The sequence below is a fragment of the Cnephaeus nilssonii genome (genome assembly GCF_951640355.1).
Source record: "Cnephaeus nilssonii genome assembly, chromosome: 14".
Taxonomy (NCBI): domain Eukaryota; kingdom Metazoa; phylum Chordata; class Mammalia; order Chiroptera; family Vespertilionidae; genus Cnephaeus; species Cnephaeus nilssonii.
The window spans coordinates 8,097,520-8,114,630 of record NC_137085.1 but is presented as its reverse complement, the minus strand read 5'-3'; the positions used below and the strand labels follow the sequence as shown (position 1 = coordinate 8,114,630).

Genomic DNA, 17,111 nt, shown 5'->3' with positions numbered 1-17,111 from the left:
GAGAGCCCCAAAATAAACCATGCATATACACTGAGTGGCCATCTCATCTAATAATAGACAAATATGCAAATTGACCGCACCTTCGCTATGCCAAGCCACGCCCACCAGCCAAGCCACACCCACCAACCAATCAGGATGAATATGCAAATTACCCCAACAAAGATGGCGGCTAATTTGCATATCAAGACAGTGTAGAAAGAAGCCAAGAGCTGCAGGAGGGAGCAAAGCTGCAGAGAAGCCAGCAGGCCGTGGGGGGGAGGGAGGAGGAGAAGGGAGGAGCGGAGGTGGGGCCGGGGGAGAAGGGAGGAGCGGAGGCGGGGCCGGGGGAGAAAGGAGGAGCAGAGGCGGGGCCGGGGGAGAAGGAAGGAGATCGGGCTGGTGGAGAAGGGAGAAAAGCAGGGGGGCTGGTGGAGAACGCGGGGCGGGGGACAAGGGAGGAGAGCAGGCAGGGCAGGGTAGAGTGCAGCAGGAAACCCTATTGCAGGATTTTTCCTGCAACGGGAACGCTAGTATTATTATGATTGCTGAATGCATAATCATCTGGCCACTCAGTGTATATCCTATATAATAAAAGGCTAATTTGCAAATTGTCCCCTCGACCAGGAGTTAGGCCAGCAGGCAGGCTGGCCAACCGCCCATGTCCCCTCCCCCTGGCCAGACTGGCCGGACCCCACCCATGCACGAATTCATGCACCAGGCCTCTAATATATATATTTATACACACTGAGTGGCCAGATTATAATGCGTTTAGAAATCATAATAATCTGGCCACTCAGTGTATGGTCAAAAGATCTTTGACAAAGATGCCAAGACTACACAATGGGGAAAGGATAGTCTCTTCCACAAGTGTCGGGTAGACTGGATATCCGTAAGCAAAAGAATGAAATTAGAATCTCATCATACATAAAAGTCAGCTCAACATGAATTAAATATTTAAATATAAGACCCGAAAATATAAAACTTCTGAAAAAGCACAAAGAAAAAGCTTCTTGGCAATACTTTTTAATTGATTTGAGAGAGTAAGAGGGGCGGGGAGAAGGAGAAGAGAGAAACATCAGTTTCATTTACTTACGCATTCATTAATTGATTCCTGTAGTACCCTGACCAATGATCAAACCCAAAACCTTGGGTATTGGTATGACACTCTAACCAACTGAACTACCCAGCCAGTGGAATATGACACCAAAAGCACAATCAACAAAAGCAAAAATAGGTAAATGGGATTACATCAAACTAATATACTTCAGCAAAGTAAAAGAAACAGTCAACAAAGTGAACAAACTACAGAATGACAGACAATACTTGCAAGCCATATATCTGATAAAGGATTAATATCCAAGATACATAGGGAATTCCTGCAACTCAATGTAAAAAAAAAAACAACCTGTCTTAAAAATGGTCAAAAGATTTTAATAGACATTTCTCCAAAGAAAACATACAAACAGCCAACAGGTATATGAAAAGATGTTCAACATGATTTGAAATGCAAATCAAAATCTCAATGAGATATCACTGCATACCTATCAAGATAGCCGTTATCAGAAAGAAAGAAAAAACAGGAAATATATCTGGATAGGATGTGGAAAATTGGAACCCTTGTGCATGGCAGTGTGGGAATGTAAAAATGATGTGGCCACTATGGAAAATGGTATAGAGGTTTCTCAAAAAAATTAAAAACAGAACTACCATATGAACCCACAATCCCAGTAGCAGATGAGAGGATCAAGGTAAGCTTCCAGGATGGATCAGAGTGTGACCTAGAACTCACCTGGACTGGCCCAATGCTCTTATTCCGGCCTCCAGGCATGCCATCTTCTCTGATTGCTGAAAGGAAACACAAGCAAGAGAGTGAGAAGCATGCCCACAGAAGTCTAGGCACTAAAAGAGAACTTCTTTAGCCAAAAGCACAGGGCAGTAATTAGTGAAGCCAAGACTAAAACACAAGTCTTTCTGGCCTCAAAGCACATACTCTTATTCCAGGCTACCTCATAGGCAGCAGATACTTTTTGGGCCCCAAAGTGCTGGGTACACACTATACATCCTTTCTACATTCAATATGCTCAACCAACCTGACTACATTATTAATAGTCCCACAGTTACAAATATCCTATTAGGATGACACATCTGAAGACTTTGGTAAATTCAGGAGAGGAATAGAAAGAATATTTTCATTCTTAAATATTGTTTATTTCCCGTGTAAGTTTGAGTCTAACTTGTTGAATGAGAAGAATGCGTTTTTATTTATTTATTTTTTTAAATTAATCAGAATATTGACTTTCATCGTTCCTCCCTATGAAGGCAGTCAGGAGAGTTCCCTTGCCATTGATTTTCCACTTAGGCAATTCAACAAAAGGAAAAAGTTATTTAGCATTTTCTTTTTTTCAAAAAATATTTTTATTAATTTCAGAGAGGAAGGGAGAGAGAGATAGAAACATCAATGATGAGAGAGAATCATCGATTGGCTGCCTCCTGCACGCTCCCTATTGGGGATCGAGCCCACAACCTGGGCATGTGCCCTTGAGCGGAATCGAAGCCGGGACCCTTCAGTCTGTAGGCCAACGCTCTATCCACTGAGCCAAACCAGCTAGGGCTATTTAGCATTTTCTAACTGTAAAAAGCATCCTTTAAATAGTACTAATCTCATTAAGAATTACAACTACTAATACTATTACTATCATGTTGATGGAGCACTTAGTATGGGGGCAAAAGAAGAAACCCCTAATTTGCAATTTCCAGCCTCTGGTGTCTGGAAAAGCTTCCTAAAAAAGACAACTTCAAAACTGAATCTTAACAGATGATCAGGATTTATGCAGGCAGGAAAAAGGTCTCCAAGTTGAGTGAAGAGCACACAGAAAAGCTGCAAGTGAGCATGGAGGCCTCTTTCTGGGAATTTCCAGTGGTTCAATCTGGATGGACGAGGGGAAGAGAGCCAGAGAGAGAAGAGCAGCAAGAGATGAGGCTGGAGAGGCCAACTGAGGCCAGATCACAGAGAGCTTTGAATGCCAGGCTGAGAGTATGCCCTTTAGCAGAGGAGCCTGAGGATGACAGAATGCAGGAAAGGGATAAGGTCAGGCTGCCATTTTTGAAAAATCCGTGATGGCCACTGCGGAGGGTGGTTTGGAGGGAGTAAGAGGATAAACTAATGACATCATATGAGAACAAGCTTTGCTATAATATACCTACTTGAAAAAAAATTACCATGAAGAATGTAGGAAGTCCTTGGGGTAGGTTTGGTTGCCTCAAAAGGTGAGGGCTCGAATCATAACAGTACCTGTGGTAACTGAAAGGCTGATAGGAAGTTCGTTTTCCTTAAAGCAGACGTCATTCTTGGTATCCTTAGATTATACACTTCAAAATTAAACAAGTTTGGGTCTAATCCTGTTTCTGCCTTGTCTGTACATATAGACAAATTTCTTCACATCTCTGAATAAATAAAACTTCAGAATAAATAAAATTTACTGAAGAATAAAGAGGGGCTTGTTTTATGGGCTATTGTAAAGATTAGATATAAAACAATACAGCTCAAGAACCAAGCATAGAGCCTGGCTTATAAAGTAGGTACTCAGGAACTAATCCTTCCCTCTCCCCAGCCCCTTTTCTCCAAACACAGGAGTTAAAAAACTAAGGTTCCATTCTCAACTTTGCTGGAGCCTTAGTATCTTCATCTGTGAAATGGAGGCAACATAGTCTTTCCTACTGTGAATTTGGAGGGAAAAACATACATAGCCACATACATAGCCCATGTTAGAATCATGTCTGGTTGTCTGGGAGCCCTCTTTCGATGCTCTAACTACTAAGCTACCTGGCCAAGGCCCATCCAGGCTCACCTTACATTTCCCCTGCCTCAGTCCTAGAATCAATCAATTCTCCAAGGATTCCTTTTATTGATATTTAGAAACCAGGCCGGGCATGCTCATTGCTACTGCGTTATCACTGCTTTAGCCACTTTCAATGGACACCTATATATATGTACACCAACTCATGCATCTACACACTTTCTCTCTATATTTTTATCAGTCCTCCTAAGCATGAGTCCATGTTGATCACTCTGATTTCAATCTGGCACCAGAGGTTTCATTCTATTCTTTCCCTTTCCTGATTTATCACTTCTTTCTCTGATGTGAGAAACCTGATTCTCATTATCTACAACATATTTATTTACTTGTCAGTTCAACTCTAGTTCCCAAATAAAGTAGTGAGAACTCTGAAACAAATTTACAAACTAGGGTGTTTTGTTTGCATGCAGTTCTTTTTTTCTTCAACCTTATAGTATAAAATCAATACACTGCTTTATCAAGGTCAGCTCCTTTCTTCCCATTCCCTTCAGTTAGATTTGTTTGTCACAGTCTGCACTTCCTCCCATACACAGGTTACTTTAAAAAATAAACAAACCAACAAACAAACACTATATACAGTAAAATTTGTGGTGTATAATTTTATAGGTTTTGAAAAAGGCATAAAACTATGTGTTGAAAATCACATTTCCATGCAGGACAGTTCCTGATTCCTTAAGTATTCCCCCAAATATTCCAATGGCAACTTTAATTGCACTTTCCCAGCATCAACCAGGAGGTGGCAGTGTTTCCTTCTTAGAGGAAGCCTTCACCAGGCAGCTGAGCCTGCTTGCTCAGCATTCGAATGGGCCTGGCAGGCAGCTCCCATCCCTCCCATCCCTCCCATCCCTCCAGTCATCTGGCTATGGTTACAAAGGTTAAGAGGTTAAGCTCCTTCTTCCCGAAAACAGGTGAGTTTGGCTGGAAGCCTCAGAATCTCACACACCAACCGAATAAGCAGGATGATTCATCTTAGTCAAGAATGCAACCCACAAATATGCTTTGATAAAATCTTCACAGTGAAATAAACAAACAAAACCCCACCAAAAATCAAACAAAAAAAAATTTTTTTTCACAGTGAGGGTAACAAAGGGAGATTAAAAAAAATTAGAGAACAACGCCAAATCAGGTGAAGGTGGGCAGATGACCACAAACTCTCTTCTAGACATTTCTTGTTTGATACTGGTGGCTAGTGTGGACAAAAAAAAAAAAAGGGATTCTATGGAAAGTAACCTCACAAGGTGATCTGATCATAAATTCCTAACTGGGAAGGTCATGGTGGGTAGTCACGTCCCAAACATATTACTTCTTTAGTAAAAGATTTATCTTTGCCTTAAGCAAGCCCTGTCCATTGTTTCTGTGCATCTAGGTTACCACACCTTTGAAATAAACCATCCTCAAGAGAGCACATAATCTTAACTACCCTGTAATCCAATCCACATGACCACCCTGAAGACAGCGCATAATCTTAACTGCCCTGTAATCTTCCTTACATTCCCTTCTTAATCTCAAAATTCGTAAAAGAAACAGCAAACTGTTGTTCTCCGAAGCACTGATCTCTCTCAGTCTGATATACCTGCTTCCAGGTATATTCTCTTTATGGCTCAAATACATTTTTATGAAAATTCTCTACAGGTTTGGCCATTCTTACATTGACACCACCACTAAACTAATAACTGGGGTAAATCATATTACCTCCCTAAACTGCACCTGTAAATTGAGGGTAATAGTAAGAGGGTTGGTTGTGTGTATGAGATAATGCATAGAAAGTGCAGAAGAGTTTTTGGTACACACAGTGCTCAAAAATATTAGTATTATAAATAAATGATTTAAATTTATCTCAATGACCTTCTCCTATATCTCTTTTACCTTTTTTCATAATGGGCAAATTTTCAAAAGATTCTTCTTATCCCACACAATAAAAAAAGCAATCTGGCTCTGGCCAGTGTTGCTCAAAGGTCAAAGCGCTGGCCTAAGCACCAAATGGTCGCAGGTTAGATTCCTTGGTTGCCAGTTCGCTCCCCGCCCCGTCTGGGTATGTGTGGCAGGCAACCAGTCAATGTGTTGTACATCGATGTTTTTCTCTCTTTCTCTCTCTCTCTCCCCCTTCCCACTCCCTTCTACTCTGTGAAAGGCAATGGAAAAAATATCCTCAGGTGAGGATTAACAACAACAACAAAACCCCACAAAAAACAATCTGGATGCCTGCACTCTTTAATGCTATAGATCAATTTGACCAGTTCATTAAATCAGACTAACCTCCCACCCCTGCATATTAATCAACCCCTAACACCTTGCTGGGTACTTCTTATACATTGTCACATTAATTCTCTACAGAACTCTGAAAGGTTAAGTATTATCAGACCATATTACAGGTAAGATAACTGAGCATCAGAGATAAAAAACAAACTGCCCAAGGTCACAGAACTAGTCTGTCACCAACCTCTGCCTCCAGAGCCTCCATGCTTTCCACTGAACTACTCCTCTCCACCATCCATGAAAACATCCTACAGTTGGGACACTGGCTCTCTTCTTCTGTATCCAAGTTCTCTTTGGGTGATTTCTACCCACTAACAAAATCTTACCACTTCTATGCCAACAACTCCATCTTGCAGGCAGGGCTTATCACCTCAGTTCCAATTCTAGATGTCCAATTTCCTTGGTGGACATCTGTATGTACCTCAAACCCGGCATTATCAAGGCCAACATTTTGCCCCACCTTGCTTTTTTATTCTGACTTTTTTTCCTGGGAGGGTCAGTACTATTTTTTAAAATATATTTTTATTGATTTCAGAGAGGAAGGGAGAAGGAGAAATAGAAATATCAATGATGAGAGAAAATCACTGACCAGCTGCCTCCTGCACACCCCCTATTGGGGATTGAGCCTGCAAACTGGGCATGTGCCCTGACCAGGAATCGAACCATGACCTCCTGGTTTATAGGTCAACACTCAACTACTGAGCTACACCGGCTGGGCGGGAGGGTCAGTACTATTAATACAAATCTTCAACTTCAACTTTTGGTGCTGCCCAATAGCCAGTATGTCACCAGCTCCTACCAGGTGAGCTTCTCCCACATCTCCCCATCTTATGGCATTACTTTCCCCTCTTCAAGTCCTTCTGCCCTCTGGATAAATCCTCTTAAAATACCCGTTTAGTTTTGTCATCTGGGCTAATGACTCTTAGAAAGCTTCCCAATAAATTCCAAATTCTTCACCAACATGGTTGCAGACTCCTGAGCATACCTAGCTTCTGAGTTTGCCATGATTCTAACAAACAAAATGATATCACATTCAGAGGACCTACTAACTTCTTATCTTTTCATCAAAAATCCCCGCTTCCTGTCATCACACCCTGAGAGAAGAACTAGTGGAGCATATGAATCCCAGTTAGCACTTGATTGTTAATTGGGGTCTTGCCACATGAAGACTGTGCATTCATTCTCACAGAATCCTTAACATCTCACGAGTCTTTCTCCCCACGTAGTCTGGGAGGTCCCTGTAGGCAGGAACTGTGTCAGATTCATTTTTGGGCTATGAGTACATAGTATAGAGCCAGGCATATAGTGCAGGCTTGGAAATGAATAACTCCAAGGCTTAACAGCTGACACTAAAGGTAAAGTGATGGATGAAGTGTGGATAGTAGAGCCACAAGCACCACTCACCCTTCCGGTTCATCCCCATCTGGAGGCATTTGAGCAGACGGCAGTACTGGCACCTGTTCCTCTGCTTCCGAGACATGACACAGTTCTTGTCACGGCTGCACCGATATACCCGCTTGTTGCAAATGCTCCGCTTGAAAAACCCTTTGCAGCCCTCACAGGAGATGATTCCATAGTGCAAGCCTGTGGCGCGGTCCCCACAAATGAGACAGGTTCGTTGTTCAGCCCGATCATCTGGAACAGAAACTGAACATATTCAAGTTAGAATACAGTGGGAATAATGGCTTTAAGCCTGCAGTTTTAAAACAAACAATGCTGCCCTGGATAGATCAAGAACATTACCGTCTCCAGGATAACTGACAAACAGGGGCATCTTTAGAACCCTTGTCCTAGGAACAGATCCCTGCATCTACCTGCAGATACCACAAATACAGCCTATCAGAAAAAAGAACTCGTGTTCCTCTCCCTAGTTTTTATCATCACTTGGGCCAATATCCAAGTCAGAACTGGGAGATATCCTTGACTCCTCCCTCTCCCTTAGCTTCTTCAGCCGCAGCTCATCACTTTTACCCTTGGCTGCAGTCTTCTAAATCTTAAGAACAAGCTTTAAAATTTTTTAAAAATCAGAAATTATTCTAGTGCAGGAACTATCATATTAAATTTCATTCCTTCTAATTTTAACACCCCTGCTGAGATAAGTAAGGGTAGATACAGAACTTGGTTGGAGTCTCTATGAACACAATTTTTCAGAGGCAAAAACGTCAAATCCAAAGAAATAATGAATAAGGCAGCTGATATGGTTGGCCTAGAAGATTAATAACAATCTGAACCAGGTCCAGAGCCCTAGCAACATCTTTTCAGAGCACCCATGACATACAGCTGCACAAATAAATGCAAGTTCCATCTCTACATTATTTAGCAGGAATAATAAGTAAATGAGAACAAAAATATTTATAAACAAATCTGGTCATCAATCTGACCAGAATTTTACAATTCTTAAGTTCTTGTTTTATAAAAGCAGAAGGACTCCTTACTTATAACTAACCAAGGTTACATTGCAGGTTAAGTCTCAAAGAGATTATTAACAGCAACTTCTGACACCATGATTGCTACAGAGAAAATGCTCATTTTATTGAATGAATGGACATCTATATCCTACCTAATAAAATAGTAATATGCAAATTGACCGCACCTTCGCTACGCCCAAGCCACGCCCACAGGAAAAGCCACACCCATCAGCCAATCAGGGCAAGTATACAAATTACCCAACAAAGATGGCGGTTAATTTGCATACACTGAGGGAGGGAGGAGTGAAGACTGAAGACAACTTAGAAGGAAGAGGGAGGAAAAGCAGAAAGCAAGGTGGCTGCCAGAGGGAAAGCCCAGGCGGGGCGGGATGGAGTGGGGCGGGGTGGGGCGGGGCGGGACGGGATGGAGTGGGGCGGGCGGCAGCGGTGTGCGGGTGCAGGCACCGTGGCTGCAAAGGCGGCGGCAGCAGCAGCGCACGCGGCCACAGTGGCCGCTTGCAGGATTCTTCCTGCAAATGGGCTACTAGTATATATATAAAAGCCTAATATGCAAGGTGTCCCCTCGGGAGTTCGACCGACCAGGAGTTTGATCGCTCTCTATAACGTGCGCTAACCACCAGGGGGCAGTGTAGAATGAAGGAAGGTCCTTGCCGGCAGCTGGAAGCTGGGGAAGGGAGGCCCCAGCTGGCAGCCGGCAGCCGCTAGGGACCCTACCCATACATGCATTTCGTGCACTGGGCCTCTAGTAAATGAAAAAAATGGTATGTGCAGGGCTTTCCAAATTACAAGTCATAACCCATAGTATCATGACTAGTATTTTTGGATAAAATAGAAAATATCAAAGTAAATCTCATGTAGTAAGGATAAAATATTGGGAAAACTTTCTTTTAATTAAGTTGTGTACATTTGTGTCAGTATATACATCTGCAGGAAGCTGGATCACTTCCTAGCTTTGTAACCACGGGCTCAATTCTCTAAGTCTCACTATCAACTGTAAAACAGATGACATTAGCACTCACCTCATGAAGTTACTAGGGAGTAAATGATGTAGGCATACAATAATAACAATTAACATATACCTAGAGCTTATTACATGACAAGCTTTGTTCTATATGTGTTACATATAATAATTCACTCACGCCTCATAACTCTATAAGTGAATATTACTATTATATTCTTTTGCTGGTGGAAAACATGAACTACACATAGGTTAAGAAATATGCCCAAGATCCCATAGCTAGTAGGCAGCAGAGCCAGAAAAAGCAGACAGTTCTGCACCAGAATCTGAGACCTTTCATACTGCTTAATATAATGCCTCAGATATAGTAATACACAATAAATGATAGTTGTGCTATTGTTATTAAAGATAGGTTTTCTGTAAGATTAGAACCTGACAAAAATTTGCAACATTGCTATAGACAGAGCAATTCATACAATGGAATACTACACAGCAGTAAATATATTTGAACTACTGCAACAACAAAGATGACTTGTACAATGTTGGGTAAAATAAGTCAGAAAAAAATACTATAGGATTCCATTTACATTAAATGAATCAAAACAAAACAAAACAAAAAACAAGCACAGAGGGGAAAGAAACAGTGAGGCAAGTGCTGGGGTGAAGAAGAGCTTCTGGATCCTGGCAAAATGTTCTATTTCTTGACTTGGGTGGTGCTAGCTTTATAGTAATCCATTAAACAGCACACTTGTGTTTTATGTATTTTTCTCTAAGTGTTGTATTTCACAATAAAAAGGTTAAAAAGAAAAGCTAGCAGGGCACTTCAGGAAAGGGAAATGACATCATCCATGGCAAAAGGAAGGAAAATGAATATAAGGAGTGTTTGAGGGAACTGCGCAGGATATTATCTATTACAGTTAAATAGTAAGATCTTATGGAAGAACTAGAGGCCCGTGCACAGGTGGGGTCCCTCAACCTGGCCTGTGGGATCAGGCTGAAACCAGCTCTCCAACATCCCCCGAGGGGGTCCCGGATTGTGAGAGGCAGCAACGGGCCTCTAGTATACATATAAGATCTTTGGTTAATATCTTCCCGCCTTCTCCCCTTCCCTCTAAGATTTATCAGTCTGTTCCATGTTTCCAGGCCTGTGCATTGAGCGTCTGCCCCCTGGTGGTCAGTGGGCATCTTATCTACTGGTCAAACGGTCGTTTAGGCTTTTATATACATAGATCGTCAGAGATGAGTCTAGAAAAGTAATTTGGAATAGACTGCAATAGAATTTACCCTACTCATAAAAAGCTACTGAGATTTTAAAATAGAGATATGTCTGGAATAAAGTAAGATTAGGAATATTAATTTCACAAAGATGTGCAGGTGGATGGCATGGGCCATCTAGGTTCCAGAGGGGGATGGAGAGGAGGAGGAGATAAGAAAGTGTCAAAAATAAACTGGAGATTCTAAACCAAGGTGGCTATGAAAAATGTGGTATCGCTAATAGAAAAGTTGAAAAGCAACAGCTGAGTGAGAGACAAAAATCAATGACTTTAGTTTAAGAGAGGATGATGGGTGAGTCAAGCAGAAATATTCCACAGGCAGTTATTTAGGGGGCAATGGTTAAGGCTAGAGTGAAGGATTTGGGAGCCAACAACATATGGAAGAGTTGAAATAATGGCAAATACTCCAAGAAGGAAGATGTGTGGAGAAGCAGCAGAAGGATGAAACCTGAAACAAAGAGAAGGGAAGGGAAGAGGTTAAGGGAAGGAAAGTGAAATGACATGATCAAAGAAGAAACAGGTAAAATAAAAATCCATGACTATAAGAAAGATAAGGAACAAAAGCAGTTTACAAAGAAAAGAGCACTGCCCTGGCCGATTTGGCTCAGTGGATGGAGCGTTGGTCTGTGGACTGAAGGGTCCCAGGTTCGATTCCCGTCAAGGGCACATGCCTGGGTTGCAGGCTTAATCCCCAATAGGGGGTGTGCAGAAGTCAGCCAATCACTGATTCTCTCTTATCATTGATGTTTCTATCTCTCTTTCCTTCTTCCTTCCTGTCTGAAATCAATAAAAATATGTTTAAAAAGAAAAGAGCACCGTCAAATGCAATGTAGGTCAAAAGTGTGAGGAATAAGAAAGGCTCAAAGATCACTACTGAGAGCCTTTCAGGAACTGGTTAAACAGGTGAGTGGTAAAGAAATAAAATTCGTATTTTGAGTAGGATTGTTCCATTCGATTGATAAACATTTTGTAGGAAGCAACAGATTTAAGTATATGTTTTGTTTTGTTTTTAACTAGGAGAGATTCAGGTGCATTTTAAAAAGATAAACATAAGAACAATGGCTTTTAAGGAGAATTACCTGTAATCCGGATATACTTTCAAAATAAAAACTTACTTGGAAAGTAAAAGAAGTTCAAAAACAAAAAGTTAAAAAGTTTAACGTTTTAGTTTTTCTTATGTATTTTATTTTTATTAAGAAAAAGATAGGGTGTTTCATCTTGAAGGGTGTTGCTGGTTTCTGTTCTGTAAGAGCTGCATTTAATACCAGTCATTGCAAGTGACACTCATCATGGTCTCCGCTACTCAAACTGATAATCACTGGGCCTGGTTGCGAAGAATAATGCAGAAAGGATATTCAAGTAGAATCTGCAGGCATCTCGTGATTATTTCTGGTATTATATTTCTCATCATTCACAAATGGATAGCCATTTATGACAGATACCGGGAGTCACAAGAAATTGCCACGATCCAACTAGAATTAGAGGTGTCTCATTAACAAGGATCAAATTGATGCCTCATAAAAGGAAAAACGGACAGACACCAACTCAGGATGATCTTAAATTAAACCTGGATGCCTCTGGGCTTTGGGGCCTTTTTAAAGTCTCTTGAGCATTTTTAAACAGAAATAAATTTGGGAGGGAGGGAGGGAGGGAGGGAGGAAGAAAGGAAAAATTACTTGCCCAGGTTCAGAAAAGTAAAGTGATTCACCCAAGGACACATAGTAAATCAGCCAGTGATGGAGCTGGTGCAACCTTACTACTTTTCCAAAGACAAACTTCCCATAATACCAAACTACCTTTTATGGGGGTGGGTGCAGGAAGAGGATGGTATGAATCAAAATTGAGCTTTAGTGCTGCAGCTTTTTTTTTTTTTTTAAGCCAAAGAAACAACATGAGTCACAACAAAATCTGTGAAAACAAAGAACTAGAGGTATTCTTACCATTCTGTGAGTGAACACTAAGTACCTTCATATTAGTGACCAGTTCTATTTTAATTTGGTTAAATACAGACCAAGCTTTGTAACCAAAACACTTCTTACTCTCATACCTGACTCAGCCCTGCTGTTAACAAAAATACCTCCCCCACCCCCAAGAAGAGCATTTTACCCATTCCAAGGGCTTAGGTTACACATATTACATTTGGAAACTGATTTTTATCAAAACCTGCTTTTCAGACTGTGATGAAGGCCAGATTTAGGAAATGGAGAGCACAGCTGCTCCCTTGACCAAAATTATACTGACATTTCAGGCAATCTGGAACTTGCCTAGCTAACGGGTATTTAAAACAAAGGGGATCTGTTTCAACTGGATTACTGGTTCCAACTCCTTGATCAGCTGCACAGTCTAAGGACTGACTCCACTCAGTTTCACAGGTTGCCACCATCTGAAGTGAAGGCAAAGGCCTCAGGAAGTGTGGCAGCATTGAAATTAGAAATAGGTACCCTCCAAATTTTATTTGCAAACATAGAATTTAACAGAAATAAGTAAAAATCATAGGATGTCTGCTCTACTCATAAACTTCTCCTCCACTACACAATTACTATAAAAATCCATTTCCAGGGGCCACACATGAGTTCCTCAGGAGACATTTCTAAAAAATGACACCAAAACAACAAAGTGACAACAAATATATATCTATCAATAATTGAATCTAAAAATCAAATGAATAAAAAATCTGATGAACAGAATAAATTGGTGAATGGAATAGAATCAGGGGCATAGAAATGGAACAGACTGACGATTCTCAGAGGGAAGGGGGTGTGGGGAGGTGCGAGAAGAGATTAGGCAAAGATCTTACATGCATGTATGCATTACCTATGGACAGAGACAATAGGGTGGCGAGGGCCTGGGGTGGGGTGGGAACCGGGTGGAGGGGAGATATGGGGGGGGAGGGAAAGAGGGATATCTGTAATAATCTCAACAATAAAGATTAATTTAAAAAATTCTTTTTTTTTTTTTTTTAAATTTCTTTATTGATTAAGGTGTCATATATTTGTCCTCATCCCCCCATTCCCATCCCACCCCCCTCCCCATGGATGCCCCAACCCTCTGTTGAACTTAAGCATTGGTTAGGCTCATATGCATGCACACAAGACCTTTGGTTGATCTCTCCCCCCTCCCCCCACCCTCCCCTATCCTCCCTCTGAGGCCCGATAGTCCGATCGATGCCTCCTTGTTTCTGGTTCTGTTCTTGTTCATCAGTCTATGTTGTTCATCATTTCCCCTAGATGAGCGAAATCATGTGTCACTAGAGATATACTTATAAGAACTGAATGTGCGACGAGCAATAATAGTTATGCTGACAGGCAAACGAATCAGTCTGTAGTGAGTTTCTTTCTGGTCCAACAGTTCTTTTGAGACCCAATATCAATGTCCACCAGTTCCTTATGAGTACATGTCGGCACTGACCCCTCAGCTCTGGATGGTGGACAAATGGTGGTAATGCAGGTCCGACTCCCTCTGGTTTGGTCTCGGCCGGATCCAGGGGCACGGCTTCACCCGGATCCAGGGGCCCACGGCCTCACCCGGACCCGGGATCCAGTCTCACTCGGATCTAGGGGCACACAGCCTCGCCCAGACCCAGGATTCAGCTTCATCCGGACCCAGGGGCGCATGGCCTCACCCGGACCCAGGGGCGCGTGGCCTCTCCCAGACCCAGGGTCGCGTGGCCTCACCCGGATCCAGGGGCCCACGGCCTCACCCGGACCCGGGACCCAGTCTCACCCGGATCCAGGGGCCCAGGGCCTCACACGGACCCGGGGCCCAGGCTCACCCGGATCCAGGGGCCCAGGGCCTCGCCCGGACCCGGGGCCCAGGCTCACCCGGATCCAGGGGCCCAGGGCCTCGCCCGGACCCGGGACCCAGGCTCACCCGGATCCAGGGGCCCAGGGCCTCCCCCGGACCCGGGGCCAGGCTCACCCGGATCCAGGGGCCCAGGGCCTCGCCCGGACCCGGGACCCAGGCTCACCCGGATCCAGGGGCCCAGGGCCCCCCCCGGACCCGGGGCCAGGCTCACCCGGATCCAGGGGCCCAGGAAAAATTCTTTTAATGTAAAAAAAAGGACATCAGTTGAATGTAAACATGTGAGCAAATCACAAGACCAGTGTGAACTGAATGATTGGGAGTGATCTTTACAAATCACTGAATAAAAGATGAAAAAGGACAAAAGAATATATTGCTGGCATTAACTGCTTAGGCTTGCAAACAAAGGTCAAATGGTTCACAAATTACAATTAGCTGAAGCCACAAGAAATGAATCTGGGGAAAATGCTACTCCATCACTCAACAGGTGGGGCAAGAAAATAAAAATTCTGACCACAGTCCCTAGTTCCTTCCTGTCTCATAAGGAGGAATTTCTGAATTAAGAATTAAGTTCCTATTTGTGATAAAAAGTTTTCATACTCATGCATTTAGGTTTTCCAGTTGGAGGAAAGAACCCGCAAGTCTGTGGTTTGTCCTATTTGGATTGATACTAGGAAGAGGAAAAAAAGAGTTGGTTGTCTGAGAGTTTTCTTCGAAAAAAAAAAAAGATATTTAATCATTAATAGATATCTTGGACCCACATGCTATAATTCTAAACAAGTAAGTATTTTTGAAGCTGGAAGTATAGACACTGATTCACTAATATTTACTGCTTCTTGCTTCAATCACCTCTTGACATTTATTCATTGATAACTATTTGAGGGTTCCTCTGTGCCCTTCGTGTACCTTACATTACTGGTGAGGATTCAGTGAGGCTTTTGATCTCAGGCTGGTCATTTTTCTGTATATCAGAAAGTAAAATAGTAAGTACAATGATTTTTATTAATACCAAATTTTCTATTTTTTAGATGTATTTTAATATTTATACTTTTGCTCCAGTTTTGAGACGTAATTGATATATAGCACTGTATAAGTTTAAGGTGTACAGCATAATGACTTCACTTAATATACTGTGAAATGATTACAACAATAACGATTAAAAGGATGAGCTAAGAAGTCAAACTGAGTTCAAATCTCTGCTTTTCCATGTATTAAATGTATGGCCATGCTATCTGTTCCCTCTTTGTAAAACTTGGATAACAATAGTACTTATATCACAAAGTTGCTGTGAGGATTGAGTTAATAACATATGTGCTGAGAACAGAGTTAATATATGTGAAGTTCCTAGCACATGGTAAATGCTCAATAAATCTGAGATAGTAATATTACTATTATCATATCATAACCATTTGTCTCAGGATATCCATCAGTAAAATGAGGACAGTGATTCCCCCTGGAAAGTTCCTATGAGGGCTAAATAGAAATGTATGAGAACGTGCCCCATATATTCCAAAGTTCAGGATGCCTATGAAGGGTGGTAATTCACCGGAGTGAGCTTGTAACTCTTGCATGCCTGGGACCTACTGGGTTTTGCCTATCAGTCAGGTACGGAAAAGTGCCTTCGTATAGCAACTTAACGTATCTGACTCTCCTCAGCAGCCACTTTGCTCCCCTTCACATCTACCTATGGTTTTGGAGATTATTGCTTGAGATAGAGAACCAACAACTTATGACCTTTTGCGGTAAATTATCCTTTTTTTTTAAATTTCTTTATTGATTAAGGTGTCACATATTTGTCCTCATCCCCCCATTCCCATCCCACACCCCTCCCCATGGGTGCCCCCACCCCCCTGTTGTCCTTAACCATTGGTTAGGCTTGTAAAATTATCCTTGATGGGTTTTTGTTGTTTATTTTTACTGTAATTATAAAGTCAAAAGCAAAAGCAACCCCAGCTTTGCATCCCCATTAGTCACTATTTTAGCTCTATGACAATCCCTCTGAACTTCAGTTTCCTCATCTATAAAGATAAAAATATATTCATTTTACAGGATAATAAAATGAATGAAGAGATTAAAATATGCAAAAGACTTGTAGTGTACTAGAAATGAAGATGTAGATCAACAAATGTAGTTGTCTTTTATTTTGTTGTATTGGTTTTCCCCAGGAGTTTATTTGGGCAGACCAGGGGACAGGGAGGCCTGCATCTAAAAGAAGGTGTTGGGCCTCTTGATGGTGAAGTGTGGGGCAGCGGGAACTTGATCTTGGAATCGTGAAACTGCCAGTCTGCCGAGATCTCTTCCCCCTTCATGATATGGATTGAGTGGGTGCAGGCACGGTGCCCGGCCCCCATGCCTCAGCAGCACTACGTGACCACACATGTGGTGGTCAGGCCGGTACATGTTGTGGGTGCCACTGTAGGAGTTGTAGCATAGCCAGATGCCAAAGTTCTTCACTCAAAGGGGGTATTTTTCAAACATCTACCCACAGCAGATAATTCCCCCTGCAGATTTCTTCATCTTCTTCAGTTGAGACACAAAGTACCAGAAACAGGACTTG

At 42.1% G+C, this 17,111-nt stretch overlaps 1 protein-coding gene across 5 annotated transcripts in view; it reads right to left on the bottom strand.

Moving 5' to 3' along the window:
• The window catches only part of NR6A1 (nuclear receptor subfamily 6 group A member 1), a 177,128-nt gene that overhangs the window by 25,728 nt on the left and 134,289 nt on the right, over positions 1 to 17,111 (bottom strand). For all 5 annotated transcript variants that reach the window (XM_079790888.1, XM_079790891.1, XM_079790889.1 and 2 more), the window contains 2 exons: positions 7,497 to 7,739; positions 1,769 to 1,824 (listed from right to left, as the gene is read on the bottom strand). In XM_079790888.1, the coding sequence (XP_079647014.1) occupies positions 1,769 to 1,824; positions 7,497 to 7,739 (299 nt within the window). The remainder of the gene's footprint in view (positions 1 to 1,768; positions 1,825 to 7,496; positions 7,740 to 17,111) is intronic.